The sequence below is a fragment of the Camponotus floridanus genome, unplaced genomic scaffold (genome assembly GCF_003227725.1).
Source record: "Camponotus floridanus strain SB8 unplaced genomic scaffold, Cflo_v7.5 scaffold40, whole genome shotgun sequence".
In the NCBI taxonomy this organism is placed as follows: domain Eukaryota; kingdom Metazoa; phylum Arthropoda; class Insecta; order Hymenoptera; family Formicidae; genus Camponotus; species Camponotus floridanus.
Window position 1 is genome coordinate 1378311 of NW_020229548.1, and position 18991 is coordinate 1397301.

Consider the following 18991-nt stretch of genomic DNA (forward strand, 5'->3'; position numbering starts at 1 on the left):
GCATACGCAATTCCTTCCTGTCGGACGGATATTTCCCGGCATCTCGCCGCGGCCGGCGCCACGTCGTACGTTCACCACAGGAGATGAATTCGGTTTTTATCCCGACGGGGTAAACCTGAAGAGCTCTATTGTACCGGACGAATCAACCCTCCATTGAATCGCGTTGCCTTCCGGCTACAAATCAACTAAATACAATAAATCGTGCTTTATTAACGAAATCCGACATATCTTTTTCTTGCTGCACGAGGAAACAAGCGTAATATTGTTGGGAAAATTAAAATTTGCCGGTGTCGTAAATAACTCGGCCAACGCGGATAATAAATAGCTAGCTTCCCTATTTTCAAAATATTTTCAACGATTCAATCTCGCTAATTTGTTCGAAAATAAACATTAATTAGCCGCGTGTCAGATATTTATCTATGATGTCTTATTTTCGTCGACGAAATCAAGTATTTGTAAGACACGGAGATAAAATGTCTTGTGATAGAAATATCTCGTAAATTTAAACTCTTCAGATACTTGTACTCTTTCGACTTTGTCGATAAAAATCTTATTACGAAACTAACGCATGCAATCGTTTTAAAATCGTATTTTTAATCATTTTAACTTTGGAAAAAAAATTTTCCAAAAATCTATTTCAAGTACACTGAGAACAAATCTGATTGCATTAATTAGAATTCTGGTAGATTCAACTAGTATGTCTGTTGGAAAATAGACGAACCAGAATTCTTGTAGGAATTACCAGATGAATCTGATTAATTTCTTCCTGTTAAATTTACCAAATTTTCCGGTTAATAATATTAAACTCGCCAGCATCAAGTCGTCTAAAATTGTTTCCATCTAATCTCAAAAGTCTGTTTAATATTCTGAATTTCAACAAGATTAATGAATAAATTCAATCCAGATTATTGAATAAATTATTTTAAATTCAGTTTGTTAGAAATTAAACTGATAAACAGTAATGCAAGAAGAGGATGCAGCTCAAACACACAATCAGAGAGCTAGCGTCCTCTTTCTGGCACTACTGCTCGTGAGAGAAAAAAAATATACTTTGGATTTAATGTTAATACTAATTCTTTATATACATTTCAAGGCAAATATTGAATACGAGTTAAGTTAAGAAGCAAGCAAAGAAGTTAATGCAACAAGAAATTTTATAGATTCAATCAGAAAATATAACCAAATTCTTATAGTAAAATCTATTAAATGTTCTAGTTATAAAAAATCGAGTCTTATCGTGATAACTAGAAATTCTTGTTTGATTTAACCAAAATGCTTTGAATCATATACGTCTTGTTGGTACAATCAAACGATTTTTCTCAGTGTACAATTGCAATATATTATTATATTAAAATATATTGATAAATTATATTGAAAATAAACATTGATAAATTATATTAAAATATATTTCTAAATTATATTAAAATATAATTTAAATAATAGATAAATTATATTAAAATATATTGCAATTTATATTAAATTTATATTAAAATTTTTTTCAAACAAATCCACATATACAGTTGAAAGATCCTTACATCCTCAAATTTCCTTAAAGTAGCAAAGAAATAAACGTTCTAGTTATAAAAAATCGAGTCTTTTCATGACTAGAAATTCTTGTTTGACTTAACCAAAATGCCTTCAATTATATACGTCTTGTTGGTACAATCACACGATTTTTTTCAGTGTAAACAAGAATATCTTTGCGATATTTTTGTCTTTAAATCCGACAAAGAAAAACATCTTTAAATTTCCGAACGATCTGGCGAGGAGTCTCAGCTTTTCTCGAGTGAAAAAGACGACGCCCAAATATCCGTGGAGAGAAGCGAGCGAGGGACGGACGCCCCTTATATACACGGGGCTCTCGCACGTAGCTCTCGTACGCGGCTCTCGTTTGATACACGCGAGAAACTAAAATGAAACGAGGAAACGCCTAGGGGCGATTTAGCGCAAGTGAGCCACGAGCGAAGAAGACTCCGCTCGTCGTCGCTCGTCGACGAATATGAAAAGTCCGTAGGCGGTTTTAATTTCGCCGCGAATACCACCATTGTTTCCCGTCTCTCTGCACGACGCGCGGCGAACAAAAGAAAATCGCGGAGCCCCTGGCGAGGAACGGTGTGGCGTGTGCGCGAGCTTGGCAACGCTCGCTCGAGAACGGCGATAGGACCGACGAGATACGCGAGGAAAAGGGCCGGGCGAGAGCCGGCTCCGACCCGGCTCGATTCGAATCGAGTCGAGCCGGGCGTGAAAGAGCGCCGAGATATCGGGAGAGAGACCGCCGCGGCACCGTCCCATAAATCACGTTATTTAATAGATCAACGGCGAGATGACATCTGTTGCGACGTAGGTGTAATGTAATTACTGCGCCGCGGGCGGAGAATCGGGGGTGTGAAAACAAAGTTTTCGACGGCGAGCGCCGGGATTAAAAGCGATATTGCCGAAGAATCGATTTTTTTTTCTTTTTCATTTTTGCGTCGCGAGGAGGGGGAGGGGAGGAGGGGAGATGCAGATTCGGACGGTTCCGATTCATGATGAAAATATAAATGCGAATTTTTCGCCGCAACTTTGCTTTGGAAAGTTGACAAATTACATATCCCCCCGGGGATCTGATACATCTCCGGTGAGATTATTATCCGAATCACGAAGTCAATATTTGCATTTGATATTTCGTATTGTATCGCGAGATAATTTCGGATATTCGAGAAAGAAATAAAAGCTATATTTCTATTAAAATACCGAAAAATTAATCAAAATCGCGAAGGGGCTTTGTTCGATTCCTCCCCTCCGCCCCCCTCCCCCCCGTCGTCCCCTCCCCGTACATTCTATCCCCAGGGCGTGGATATTTCGTTTCAACTCGGAATTGATGAGAATTGTTGGTTTTGCGAATTCAGCGCGTTTTAATAAAATCAAAGCTAAATGCTTTTTTTCTCGGTATGAACGGCGATGCGTTTCACTCGCGTCTACTCGCATTACGGTTGATATCTCATACGCGAATGTAAATGATGGATGGTAACGATACGGCGTTGCGAAATGAGGGTATAAACGATGGATCCGTTTATAATTGCAAATTTCATACCGTGTTTCCATTGTGTAAAACTGCATTATTCCGCGCTTATGCAATTGACCGCGCGCGCACGAGAGCGTCAAGCAGTTCTTTGTTAGGTTTAATAGCGCCCATCGATTTTTGTCGATTCCCTCGAGCAATTTCTCATATATATTAATGCCAATAGAGAAAGTGAGAGAGACGGAACTCTCATCTTCTCCCGATGCGCGCTTGTTCGGGGCAAATCAAACTCCGTGGCAAATAGGTCTCGGCGCTTTCTCTCCGTCTCTTTCTCTCTCTCTCTCTCTCTCTCTCTCTCTCTCTCTCTCTCTCTCTCTCTCTCTCTCTCTCTCTCTCTCTCTCTCTCTCATATACACTCATTTTGTCAACATACCCCTTGAGGACGAGCCGTGCGGGACTTCGATTTCCAGTTAGTTAGGGCAGTTGCGATTTAAATGGCGCCATCGGAAATGGAGGAGGAAATGAACAAGCGCGCGTATGTACATCCACGTGTGGGTTTTCCAAGTCGCCAACGCGTTGTTGTTTTGCAGACCCGTGTTTAATTCGTCGCGCGAATATCGAGCCCTTTTAACTTTCCCCCAGCGTTCAATAGCCACATAAAATCTAATATATATATCTGCTCCATTTATCGAACCTTCCGAACAATTTTATTTCGTTTATTAATCAAGCGATTTTATCTCGTACGTTTCATCAACGAATAGTTGCAGAAAAAATTATCGCTTTTCGCTCGATGATTTAACATCTACGAAGCGCTTAATTCGTTGATTAATTCCGTAATTTTCATATAATTCGCGATATGATATTTTTGCTGGCGAAGAGATAAAAACGTGAGTGAAAAAGTTTCGTTAGATATTTGTTAATTTTTTTATATAGGCCAGGTGGAAACTTGTATCGACTTTCACAAAAATTTGGTGAGTCTTTAAACCACTTGGATTTTTTTCTCAACATTCTTATGTAGTCTCGTAAAAGTATTTATAGTGCGCATGTGAATATAGATACAATGACCCTGCACCGAGCGCATAATCGGTTAACGTCGAACTCGGTCATCGATGCATAAATTACCGAGGCAGTCACGCGGATCGAGACAAATTTAGTCGCTGCAACTTACAATCTTAATCCTTCCAATGTTTAAATATAGCTCATAAGCGATCGTCGCGACGATTGTTTGAGGGAGGCGGGATAGGAAAGAAAAATTGCAGTTTCCCCGATCAAAAGTGGTATCTCGATAACACGCGAGTGAAATTTTAACGGCTCGCTCTTTCGCGAATTGCAAGTCGATATTTTTCGGCGAGAAAATAAATTCTATCCTATTTTAACGATTCGAGAAGTACCACACACAAATGCAATTTATCGGTAAATGCGGCGCATACGCATACGTGACCAATATAAATCTGCGCCGTTGGCATAACCTAGCGCACTATGCTGATTTATAGATATCGAGCGATTCTGCACGAGCATTCGCAGCGACAGAAATCCGATTATGGTGGAACGGCGGTGTTACGCGTCGGAATATCGCGCAATTTCGTGATCCCCTGAAATCGAAGGAGTCGCGAAAAATCCGAAAAATTGATACGCGCGCAAATGATTTCCCGACTACGCGATTGTTCTCCTCGAGAGTGTAATACCTTCGTATCGGGATACCTCGCCTTGGCTCGCGGATGGCACGTGAACGTATTTAGTTTCGTTTGCATATAAAGCGGGTATCCGTTTTCTTTTCTGGAAGTGCTCGGCGCCCATGTTACCGCTACAACATGCATCTCTGAATAATTCAAACAAAGGATTAAGCGTTGTGCAGCTAGTGCTGTGTTGCCACCGGATGTCTAACCGATGTTAGAAGCGGCATTCGACATCCCGAGCACATTCGGATCCCCGTTTAAATTTTATGGACCTGGGAAAGTTACGTTAAATTGGAGATCCTCGTCGAAACATTGGTATGCGAAACGCGGGGCGTTTGTAAGGCTCCGAGTACTTCCAGAGCCGCAGAGAAACGAAGCGTAATTAAATAAAACATTCGAGTGTGAGAGCAATTAACTGGCGATATTTCAACAGCAATCATACAGTCGACGAATAACGTATATTTACAATTTTTCAGAACAAAACTTTTCAATATTACGCGAGAAATTGTTTCACGTTTAACGTTTAAGATGTTTTACAATCCCAGCAAAAAGCTGAAAATCAATATTGACGAATATATCCACTTTTCGTGTATTTTGAGTAAGAAATTGTGTGGAATATTATAATTTGATCAGAAATGTATTTTTTAATATTTATTGCGTTTTTTACTGAAATATTCCGAATTTTGTTCATCGAAATGATGAACTTTTGGCAGAGAATTTCGCCTTGTGACAGATACATGGCTAACTTTATTCAATTAAATTTAATATCTTTTTAATCAGTTAGTACTTGCATAATATTATTTGACCAAATATTTCCTCTATCTAACTTTTGCAAATTTTAAACAAATTCTGAATATTATTTCCATGTGTTTTTGTCATTTGAATCGACGTGTTTACGTTTCCCATAAGAACACATGTAAATTCGGTGCAAATTAAAATCCTTACAACTTGTGAACGCTTTAGTAAATCGATTTAAAAATTGTATTGAAGATTCTAAACATATGTAAGGAAATTCTGTACAATTTTCATTAAATTCTCAATATTTTGAAAATAGGTACAAAACATCCTTAATCGAAATGATTAACTTTTGGCAGAGAATTTCGTCTTGTAACAGATACATGGCTAACTTCATTCAATTATATTTAATATCTTTTTAACCAGTTGGTATTTGTACAATATTATTCGACCATGATTTATTATTTGATATATTATTATTTGACTTGTATAATATTATTTGTATAATATTATTTGATGTGTATCTAAACTTTTGCAAATTCTGAATATTATTTCCATGTGTTTTTGTCATTTGAATCGACATGATTATACGTTTCCCATAAGAACACATGTTAATTCGATGCAAATTAAAATTCTTATAACTTGGGAATCAATTTAAAAATTGTACTGAAGATTCTAAACATATGTAAGGACATTCCGTACAATTTTCATTAAATTCTCAATATTTTGAAAATAGGTATAAAACATCCTTAAATTTCTTCGCTGAGTGCCTCGGAAAAAGAAGGATTTCGAACACCAAGATTGTTTCACGTTTTACATGAATAATTTACTCGTGTCTCTGTTTAAATAAAATACAGAAAGGGATTATAGCTACGTTAACCTTGTGCGACAAACGCACGAGAAAGCTAAGTGAATACACAATGGCAACGAGGTAAATGACTAGTGAATATAACGCCCGGCTGGCCTTCTTCGTACACGTACATACACACACACATACATGCATAGTGTGCTCTAGAGATAGCAAAAGTGGAAACTGGTATGATAATGAGTTACAAACAGCGCAAATCTCCTTGTATTTTGCTTGAAAACGCATATACCGTACAGCGAAGTCAAGAAAATCGCGCAAATTACCGAGATAAAGGCCAATTTAAATCTCGACAGTTTATATTTAAAGGTCAATTGCTATCTAATCATTGATATCATGAGCTTGAATTTACTGCTAAATCGAAAAAGGTAGTGAATCGAATAATATGCGGTTCGTAAAAATAGATGGAATTTATTTGTTAAAATAACTGAGAAGAAAATTTTTCAATGTCGAGATTTCTAAAGGGGAAAATATTTTTCAAGCAGAAATATTTTTCTAATTTTTGCCCAATTTTTATAAATTATATTTAAAAACTTTTTTCTCTTGTACTTTAAAAATAAGTTCTGTATATTTATTATTCAGAATTATTCCATGGAGATATAAAAAAATCGTAGCTTTTTGTTGCTTCCGCCGAGGCTAAGCGAGCTCCTGCAGTTTCGCTCTTGTGTTATTGAGCTGCTTTTTTTTATTATTTTTCGCGCGCTTTCTGATTTCGGCGGGATCTCAATTTCTTACACCAGCGAGGTTAAATCGCTGTAATAAAAAAAAAAAAGAAGTCATCCACCGGCCTTTATAACGGGCTAATAGTAGGTACACTTGTGTAATTTGCTTCGTCACTTTTCTCCTTCTCCTGCATCGTCGCCCTTTACTCGCATTAGCGAAAGATTGCACCTGCGCTTTTTTTGCACTTGTGAGAATCATCGGCTCGATAATAGCGCGATAATTCGCGAAGGAGGGAAAAAGCGCGTCAAATTTAATTATTTAAAATGAAAAACGATGGAAAAAGTTTTTTAAATATCTATGTCAAAACGTTAGTTGAATACATTATTAGCTGAATATAAATCACACACTAGATTTATTTCGACCTGATATTAAAATTCCATTTCGAATATAAATTACACGAGATTAGAAATTACACATTATACATCGCTGAAAATTGAATCGTTGTCGCATCATCCGATATCATTTTCCCCGAGAGAAACTTCAAGTTTCTCTCTCGATTCCGCCTATATACAGACATCGATTCCCTTTGTGCACACAAAAGCCGCTCGATCGACATCTTCTCCTCTCGCATCGACTAAATTCGGATACACGCGTAGTACGTGAACAGGCACTTCGCGGAGGAATGCCCGGACTAGACAGCAGTACGATGCGTCGATCTAATAATGCGTGTAACCACAGGTAATCCGAGCTACTATCGATGACTAATACCCGTCTGCCTCGCTTACACCGACGCGACGCGACATTCACGTTCACGTTCACGTTCACGTTTCTCGCGTGCATCACGTAACGCTGCACATATAGTATGCGCGTATGCGAGCGAGCGCGCACGCATAATGCATATGGACGTTCGGCGGGCGACATATACCACCAGGCGGCCCGAAATCTCGTGGCACGGAGATAGGACGCCAGAGGCGGCGATATTATCAAATTATATACCTGCACTACGTATACACCGGCGGCCAATAATTCATCCATAATTCAGTTATCTAAATAGGACACCCGCGTCACAGACGCGTACATACACGGGTGACTTTCGCGGTATGCGTGAGTGTGCGTCAAAGCGGGTTGGATATGTATACGCGGAATGCATGGACGGGCGCGATCTCTGGTAGCTGTTGGAGCGAACAGCGAAAAATTCGCCGCACGGTCGCTCTCGTTTGCGCGAGTGTCGGGAGGCTCTGTCGATCGGAATTATATCGTCGGCTATTGTCCCGCCTTTTACCAAAAAGCAGCCCGCGCGGATATAGTCGCGCCTACGCGCGCGTAATAGTTTAGAGGCGTTTAATTATTCCGTGAATTATTATTTAGCGCGTTATATTAATTTCGTCTCTTATCCTCGCGGTTTTTTCAAAATTGTTTAAGGATGTTTTGCAGCTATTTTCAGAATATTGAGAATTTAATGAAAATTGTACAGAATGTCTTTACATATGTTTAGAATCTTCAGTACAATTTTTAAATCGATTCACAAGTTAAGAACTAGACATAAGAATTTTAATTTGCACCGAATTAACATGTGTTCTTATGGGAAACGTATAATCATGTCGATTCAAATGACAAAAACACATGGAAATAATATTCAGAATTTGCAAAAGTTTAGATACACATCAAATAATATTATACAAATAATATTATACAAGTACCAACTGGTTAAAAAGATATTAGATATAATTGAATGAAGTTAGCCATGTATCTGTCACAAGGCGAAATTCTCTGCCAAAAGTTAATCATTTCGATTAAGGATGTTTTGTAACTATTTTCAAAATATTGAGAATTTAATGAAAATTGTACAGAATATCCTTACATATGTTTAGAATCTTCAGTACAATTTTTAAATCGATTCGAGGTATGAGGATTTTAATTTGAACCGAATTAACATGTGTTTTTATGGGAAACGTATAACCACGTCGATTCAAATGACAAAAACACATGGGAATAATATTCAGAATTTGTTTTTAAAATTTGCAAAAAATACAGACGAAATATTTGGTCAAATAATATTATACAAGTACTAACTGGTTAAAAAGATATTAAATATAATTCAATCAAGTTAGCCATGTATCTGTCACAAGGTGAAATTCTCTGCCAAAAGTTAATCATTTCGATGAACAAAATTCAGAATATTTCAGTAAAAACATAATAAATATTAAAAAATACATCTCTGGTCAAATTAATATTCCACACAATTTCTTACTCAAAATACACTAAAAGTGGATATATTCGTCAATATTGATTTTCAGCTATTTTTTGCTGGGATTGCTGGCAACGGCTTTTGCACACGCCAGAAGGGTATATATCTCAAAGTAGCTCTTGACATTTTTTCCGAAAGGGCAGAAAATGCGCGAAATTGGAAGCCATCGATAATCAACGCGATATGCCAAATGTAATTGAAAATAATACTTTTAATGGGGTTGTTGTTTTTTTCACGCGGCTGTCGGGCTGCTTGAGTTATCGCGATGCATAATTTGTACGTTCGTTATTTATAAAATGTCACGGCATATGATGCTATATAATGTTAGCGGGGCTGGAAAGCGTTGCACAGAGTGTGTCAGGGAAAATCGGTTTATGATTTGTTTATACCGCGTTGATGAAAATGCACGTTGTTTCGCATTTATCGATAAATCACTCTCTTCGGTCACGCATAAAAACGAGAATAATTGAATTAAAATTAATTAACGCTAGAAACGTGGTCCCCGCATATGCGTCGTAAATGTCCTGCATTATTTGAATTAATTCCTAGTAATACGATTCTATATTGCCGCTAATTGCGGTGACTCGTAAACATGTCGAATCGAGTTTACGTGGATTTAATATCATCGCGCTGCGGATACAAATTACGGATCTCGCATTAACATATTTTTTACTATATAAACGCCAAGCTTTACCGTTCTGCATAATTCCTCTGTTTATGCTGTGCGTGGAACAAGCATTAAATACTGAAAATTTTATGAGACGGCGCTTAAAAATAAGGCAGATTGAAGCCTGATTTAATTTTTCTTTCCGAGCTGGTTTACGACGACGTGTTAGAAAATTAACGAGATCACGGTGCGCACCTTCGCGCACCGCTGTTCCATACAAAATTGAGAAGAGTCGAGAAATGGGATAGTCAGCGCGAAATAAGAGGAAAATTCATGGCGCGGTGAAGAAAAGCTTTCGATCGCGCAAGTACATAAACATCGGCTTTGTATATTCTATTAATATTGGCAAGGCGGCAGCTTCCTCGTAAGATTAATATTGGCGACGTGCCAATAAATTTATATGTTGCATGCGGGGTTTCGAGAACGGGAGGTGGGGCGGGGGGAGGGGGTGTATATCAGACACGAGAAACAACGGAAAATTTATGTAACTTCCGTTAATCCGCCTTTCTTTCCCATCGCGAAAAATTAAATTCGAGTGTGCAGGATAATTGAGCGCTAGTTTATTGGTAATTTGTTGCTTTAATCCTGAATTTATCGTTTCTATCAATTAGCAGGAAATTGATAATAAAGTGAAATCTTTCAACATTATGCTAGTTATTTAAGGATGTTTTGTACCTATTTTCAGAATATTGAGAATTTAATGAAAATTGTACAGAATGTCCTTACATATGTTTAGAATCTTCAGTACAATTTTTAAATCGATTCAAAGCGTTTACAAATTATAAGGATTTTAATTTGCATGCGAATTAACATGTGTTCTTAAGGGAAACGTATAACCACGTCGATTCAAATGACAAAAACATGTGGAAATAATATTCAGAATTTGTTTAAAATTTGCAAAAGTTTAGAGGAAATATTTGGTCAAATAATATTATACAAGTACTAACTGGCTAAAAAGATATTAAATATAATTCGATGAAGTTAGCCATGTATCTGTCACAAGGCGAAATTCTCTGCCAAAAGTTAATCATTTCGATTAACAAAATTCGGAATAGTTCAGTAAAAACGCAATAAATATTAAAAAATGCATCTCTGCACTGTAGCTAAGATCAAATTTTATAATATTCCACGCAATTTCTCATACTCATAATACATCAAAAGTGAATATATTCGTCAATATTGATTTCAGCTGCTTTTTGCTGGATTGTACAAAACATTCTTAAAACGAGAATTTTGCAAATCATAAACAAAGAGCGATCATGCCAGAATTAATTACTAATTAATTATTTACGAAAACGAGATGCTGCAAATAGATTTTCAAAATGTTAATGTTCTTTTTAATTTTTAGACACATCAACGCTGAGATAATAGTATAATTATTATGTAACAGTGTAAAATGATTACCAGTAAAAAGTTTCAACTCGATATCAAATTATTTCTGAATTAATTGTTACCGAAATATCTTAATTAATTTACATGCTTGCAAAATAAGCTTAAAACATGAGTTAATTAATATAGTTAACATGCGAGAATTAATTAATCTCATTGTCTGGAAATTTTTCACCCGTGAATATAATCATTGTTTGACATCTTTTACTCAGTTTTCATTTTTTCGTGTTCCTCTTTTCGTCGCTCGCATTTCGTAATTAACAATATTTACATTTAATGAATGCGTGCGTGCGTGATAAAATTATTTAAATGTAAAACTTGTCGAATCAATAATGTAAATAGTTACTCTAAAAATATCACGGGGGGCATTAATCATACGTCATTAGCCTTCGTGTTATTCTTACTCGAGACGAAACAATTCAACATAAAGGAAGGCAAAAATGCCGCGGCGAAAATATCTCCGGTTGAAGGGGTGAACTAATTAGATCGGCGAGACGAACACGACGCGCCGCGTTTGAGGAGGGATCCGCTAAAGAGTCACCGCTTGCCTTTTTATTTTTTCAGGGCAACTGAAAAGTCCACGGATAACCGAGCACCCGTCGGACATAATAGTCGCGAAAAATGAGCCGGTGACGTTGAACTGCAAGGCGGAGGGTAAGCCCGAACCGGTGATAGAGTGGTACAAGGACGGCGAGCTCGTGCAGACGTCGCCGGGCGACACCAAGTCGCATCGGGTCCTGCTGCCAACGGGATCCCTGTTCTTTCTGCGGGTGATGCACGGCAAGAAGGAGCAAGATGGCGGTGTATATTGGTGCGTCGCGCGGAATAAAGCGGGATCCGTCCCGAGCAGGAACGCCACTCTCACAGTCGCAGGTAAGAGAGCCCCCGACCGTTGTCATCTTCCTCGCCCTCGTCTTTCTTACATTGGGATTACGCGTACCGGGTAGCCGGGCCGTAACATCCCTCGTGAGATCACTCGTTAAACTCGGAACGAATCCCCGTGAAACGAGCTTCTCGCCTGGAAAGAATTCCACGACCCCCTCGCCCCCCGAATCTATCTCGATCAAACGGCGGCGCCTGACAATTCCGCCAAGAGCGACAAATAAAGCCGGGCATGCAAATCGGGTAGCGTCGACCTCGAGGTCGTTTTGTCGCGTGAACCGGCGCGGTATGGATTAGCCTTTGTCGCGATGCGATTAAGCGTATGTCCACCGGTCGGCCCGTAATTATTTTCCGCGCAGCTGTCAATTAGCTTAATCTTGTAGCGAGTATCGGACCGATAAGATACACCTCGGGTTTGTTCGCGTTATTTAAAAAATCGCCGCGAAATCGGGGAACGATACATTTGACGCGTTTCGCAAACGCGCGAAGCGGAAACGCGTAATTATTCGATCGCGATACACCTTTTCGCGCAGGTATTTTATTCGCGGGAATCACACGCTCGATGTAACTTTTCAATGTCGATTTATACGATTTATTTGTAAAGGCTTGTTAGTTTATAAATCGGTTCAGTTAACAAAATCGCTCTGAAGAATAGATATAATTTATCTGCGAAAAAAAAAGGGCGTAAAAAGCCCGATAAACGTAACTTTACATTCCACGGTATAAAAATTTCAAATTTTATATATCATCTCGTAATTTTACGCGGTGCATTTACTTATCTCGAAGTGCCATTCATCATAGTTTCCCTCTCTTTCCCACGATAATCTCATACACATTTTTCATCTACTCTTTATAAAATATACATTTAAATAATGGAGATTAATTATTGTGTTACGCAACAATGAACTTAACAAGAAGACAAAACATTCGCTTCTCGAGTATGCCACTTTTAGATTGCAAAAAACTGCACTCGTATTTAAAAAGTGATGCGCTGAATAATTAATGCGCGATGAAAAAAAAAAAAAAAATAATCGTACACAAATGGAAAATGTAATTCTCGCGCGAGGGGGGGCGAATAGTCGAATCTATTCTAGCGCCGGTTAACGAGCAAACGAATAAATTTCCCCCTCGAGGCGCGATGTCCGACAGCAAAAATTGTTGCATCCGCGAATCCATCCCCTTCTCGGAGCCCGATGTCTCTCGCCCGACCTCCGTGACCGAAGCGAACGCCGGTGACACTGGGCGACGACGGGGTCACCCGGACGAAAACGGACACCCCGTATATACGCGCGCAGGAAGGAATAACCGTGATTTATACGGGATAGAAGTCGACTCCTTCGACTAAAACGAGCCATGTTTGTTTAGAGGCGATCGATATCCCGGGCGACGCACCCTCGCCTCTGCCCCGTCCGTGGTATATGCCCGTCCGTCCGCCCGCTTGCCTGCCTTGCCTGCTTGCTTGCCTGCTCGCTTGCTCGCTGGCTGGCTGGTAACGACCGATTCGCTCGTCTCTCGCCTCTACAACCTACGAGCCTGACGATGCGACACCGAACGACGCCTATACTGGCGAAGAATGCACTTCGCCGCCGACGCGTTGCGTGTATATACGTGTATATACAAGGGTCCCCTACAGCAGGAGGGTATTGTGGCTTTCCTTCTCCTCGCTTCTCCCTCCTTTCGCTCTCGCGCTCGGGCTAATCCCGATTATGATCTCTCGAGAAAAGATGCCATACAAATTGAATTAGCCCGGGGAGTCGATGTAGCCTCCGAAATCGTCCGGAATACCGGGAAACATCTGTAAACTCGATTACTGAACGCGTCCCCGGTATAAAATGCGTCACGCGTTATTCGCCCGGTATGTCTCGCGTTTCGCGATTGAATCGTTTCCGCATTTTTACGTCGCATTTTCCGCGCAAAAAGCGCCGAGAGATTTATACGTATATGCGCGACTGTCGAAAAAAAAAAGGAAAAATGCAAATGCGCGGTACGAAAGATTTAAGAACGGTAATGGAGAATCTCGATAATGCAGAGCGCGAATCGCGCTCTCCCGCCGCTCGCTTTCATGTTATTACCTTTTCCGTAGGCTCGTTATTTCGAGTTCATATGTAACCGCCGTATATGTATTCCACGCGCACACGTACCGCAAGTGTGTGCGCTATATACGCGGATGCGCCCCCGCGCGTTTCACGTTTCGCGTACGCGAGCATCGGTTACGCCGGTGCATCCGAGCCTCGTAATTTATAGAACACGATATCGCTCGTTAATTGCTTATTGTAATACGCGCAGCTATCCGTAACGTGCATTTATGCGACAGCGCACGTTAAATATGCAGTCGTAATGGGAGTGCTTAGCGGGGAGCAAACCGGAACGGACCGTTCTATCTCGCGAAGCCCCGGAATCTCCAGAATATTGATATTGCATCGCAATAAAATTTCCGTCCAGGCATCTGTGCCGTAATTATTCGCGTGCCATAATGCGAGGTCCCCCCCCCGTGCGCATTCAAAGCGAGTGTCATAGTGCTAAATCTGCCTCGGATGATTTTCGTTTCCCCGCATTATATTCATTCTACGCGAAGCTCTTTCCCCCTCTTTTAGATTAATTATCGCACTGAGAAAAATCGTTTGATTGTGCCAACGTATATGGTTGAAGGCATTTTGATTGAATCAAATAAGAATTTCTAGTTATCAGAATAAGACTCGATTTTTTTATAATTAGAATGTTTATTTCTTTGCCGCTTTTTAAGGAAATTTGAAGATGTAAGGATCTTTCAACTGTATGCGTGGCTTTGTTTGAAAAAAATTTTAATATAAATTTTATCTAAATTGCAATATATTTTAATATAATTTATCTATTATTTAAATTATATTTTAATATAATTTAGCAATATATTTTAATACAATTTATCAATATTTATTTTCAATATAATTTATCAATATATTTTAATATAATAATATATTGCAATTGTACACTCAGAAAAATCATAGATTCATAGATTTTACTATAAGGATTTGGTTAATATTTTCTGGTTGAATCTATCAAATTTCTTGTTACATAAATTTCTTTGCTTGCTTCTTAACTTAACTCGTATTCAACATTTGCCACGAAATGTATATAAAAAACTAGTATTAACATCCAAAGTATATTTGTTTTCTCTTACGAGCAGTAGTGCCAGAAAGAGGACGCTAGCTCTCTGATTGTGTGTGTTTGAAGTGCATCCTCTTCTTGCATCACTGTTTATCACTGTTTATCTATAATTTCTAACAAACTGAATTTAAAATAATTTAAGGCCTATTTACACATATCCGTGACGTATCAGTGTCGTATCCGTTCAGTTCTGTGATTTTTCGTCAGTATCAGTGATGATAAATATCGTTCCTTTGTTTTTAGATGGACGTGTTTACGCAGTATCGTATTCGGATCGTTCAGTTTCAGTTCAGTATCCGCATAGTAATATTGTGTTTATTGCAAACGATATTTTTGTTTTTTCACGAATACATTACGACGGTCAGTAAATTTATTTATAGAGTATTGGATGCCAAGCATATCACTTGGATCAAATCGTGGATTTAGATAAAAGTGAAATATTATATTGTATAATTTTACGGTAAAAGTTTACAGTAAAATTATGCTTAATATAATATTTTATTTGCATTCAAATCCACATCTTGACTTGAAGAAAGTAATTTGCTTGACATGGAAAAATCTTTATAAGCTTATACCTATATTTATATAGACATTTTTAGACTTGTAAAAATGAATGATGAACAACTTATTGAATTAGTGCGTCAATATCCTGTGCTATACGATTTATCGCATCCTAAATATAAAAAACTCAGCCATCTTGAAAATCACTGAGTTCAAACTGATCAAATTACGGATATACGTGAATAATTATCACTGATACATTGTGGATGTTACTGACACGACACTAAACTCACACGTCACGGATATGTGTAAATAGACCTTTATTCAATAATCTGGATTGAATTTATGCAATAAATCTTGTTGAAATTCAGAATATTAAACAGACTTGAGATTAGATGGAAAAAATTTTAAACGACTTGATACTGGCGAGTTTAGTATTATTAACTAGAAAATTTGATAAATTTAACAAAAAGAAATTAATCAGATTCATCTGGTAATTCCTACAAGAATTCTGGTTCGTCCATTTTCCAACAAACATACCAGAATTCTAATTAATGCAACCAGATTTTTTTCTCAGTGCGTCTTCCAAATTAGACACCGAATATTAATAATAAATTATCGCGCGAGCAAGAGCACTATAATGTATCCAATGAAATTTGATCTCGCGTAAAGTTGCAGTCGAGGAAACGGTTAATTATTTTTCCCTCGTGAAAGGCGAAGAAAGACACGAGAGGAGGATCTCTCGCGTTGCGTTTCGCAATTTTAAGCGTCAAGCCTCGCCTTTCTCGGTAACTAGATTCGCCAAGTAGCCGTCTCCTCGCGTCCCTTTGTTGTTTTTGCCGCACAGCTCGCATCGGCCCTCTCTTTTTCTCTCCCCGTCTCCCCTCGTGCAATATAAATAGGCCCCCGAGATCGCCGCGCAACAAGCGAGCCCCCTTCTCGTCCTGCGCGGAACATCGCGGAGACAGGCGGACACGGCTTCTCGATTCGGGCTATCGCGTATAATGCATAGCTGCTTACCGGCGTTATAATGGCAGCTTACGCACAATAGTCAAGTACCCCGCTCGCCCCCATGAGGCCCCGGCCATGGGCGCCGTCTTTCTTTTTTTCGCCGCATCGGCGTGGAATTCTTTTCAGTCGGACCCGACTTTTTCTCTCGCCTCCGTTTATCCGCCTCGGAATGTTTCGAGAGATACGCCTCTAAGGCTCGAGATTAGAATATTTATGTATTCGCGCTCTCGCGCTTTTGCCTGCAATATTTTACAACGTATTTATCCGCTTCTTACCGCGTTTTATAACACACGCGATGACGTAATCTCGCCGCGCGCTTTCTCCAAATTTGCATAGATATACCGACTAGCAATGATGTCGATTAAACTACTTTGTTATTCATTTTCTCCATTTTGAATAACGCAAATGCTATCTAAAATTTCTTCATTTTGATAAATGAACCTGTCATCTCGAGACACCCGAGTAGCTTCTCCATATATGGTTCGTTGGCGTAGCTCAACATCGATGAGGGATTTATCGTTTAAAATATGCTTACGCTCGCGTACGATCTTTTTCTCTTAAATTAAGTAACATATTTATCTTTTATATCGACAGTGATTTATTTCTCGGCTGAAAAATTATTAAGGGCCTCTGGATACAGCTCTTCGGTATAAAGCTGTTGCGCGATTCCCTTTCGTGTATCCGAGAAACACGACCGGTGTGTGTGAATGACCTAGATATATTTTTAAAGCGAAAGAAGATGATCCTCGCTTGTGAGCGGTAGCTAGATTATCCCTAGACGACACACGATGCGACGCGCGGTGCATCAAGCGCAGCGCGAGATACATCGCGACGTAAGATAGCTCTGCATCCGTCTTCTTCCCTCGGTGGAGGAATATAAAGAAACGCGTTCTCTTAGCGTACCTTATAAATTTATAATTGGCTTTGGTCCAAGTTTTCGCGTCGGTGAAACTAAAGCTGAAATAAAGTTGTAGCTAGAGAGTCCGCTCCGAGTTGAGCGAAAGTTGGCGAATCGCAGTTCCAGCGGCATAATTATCGAAGTTCCTTCCTCCCGATGTTTTCGGAAATAAAAGTATACAAAACAGTGATTTTTATTACATATATATGAACTGAGAAAAAAATTGGAATTCTGGTAGATGCAACCAGTATGTCTGTTGGAAAATGGACGAACCAGAATTCTTGAAGGAATTACCGGATGAATCTGATTAATTTCTTCCTGTTAAAAATTTACCAAATTTTCTGGTTAATAATATTAAACTCGCCAGCACCAAGTCGTCTAAAATTTTTTCCATCTAATCTCAAAAATCTGTTTAATATTCTGAATTCCAATAAGATTATTGCATAAATTCAATCCAGATTATTGAGTAAATTATTTTAAATTTAGTTAGAAATTATACTGATAAACAGTGATGCAAGAAGAGGACGCAGCTTAAATACACACAATCAGAGAGCTAGCGTCCTCTTTCTGGACTATTGCTCGTAAGCGAAAAAAAATATACTTTGGATTTAATGTTAATACTAGTTGTTTATATTCATTTCATGGCAAATATTGAATGCGAGTTAAGTTAAGAAGCAAGCAAAGAAATTAATGTAACAAGACTTATAGTATGTACTTATAGTATGTACTTATAGTAAAATCTATGAAACGTTCTAGTTATAAAAAATCGAGTCTTATCATGATAACTAGAAATTCTTGTTTGATTTAATAAATAAAATCTTGTTGGTACAATCAAACGATTTTTCTCAGTGTACATTTGCAATATATTATTACATTAAAATATATTGATAAATTATGTTGAAAATAAATATTGATAAATTATATTAAAATATATTGCAATTTATATTAAATTTATATTAAATTATTTTTCAAACAAAGCCACACATACAGTTGAAAGATCCTTACATCCTCAAATTTCCTTAAAACGGCAAAGAAATAAACGTTTTAATTATAAAAAATCGAGTTTTATGATAACTAGAAATTCTTGTTTGATTTAACCAAAATGCCTTGAATCATATACGTCTTGTTGGTACAATCAAAGGATTTTTCTCAATGTGTTTGCGAGAAATATTTCAATTAGAATTTCCAAGTTTTCCTTCTCCCCTCGTTGCTCTAAATCATTTAAACCGGGAAAAGGGGAAAAGAGAATCACAAAACACCTTAATTCGATATCATTCCTCTCAAGTTAGACATCTGTCAACGGTTAGACGT

The 18991-nt window shown here is 38.4% G+C and overlaps 1 protein-coding gene across 1 annotated transcript in view; it reads left to right on the forward strand.

Moving 5' to 3' along the window:
* Positions 1 to 18991, forward strand: part of LOC105253287 (roundabout homolog 2) — a 130209-nt gene that overhangs the window by 19557 nt on the left and 91661 nt on the right. Inside the window, exon 2 of the mRNA XM_025411602.1 lies at positions 11809 to 12117. Coding sequence (XP_025267387.1) covers positions 11809 to 12117 — 309 coding nt within the window. The remainder of the gene's footprint in view (positions 1 to 11808; positions 12118 to 18991) is intronic.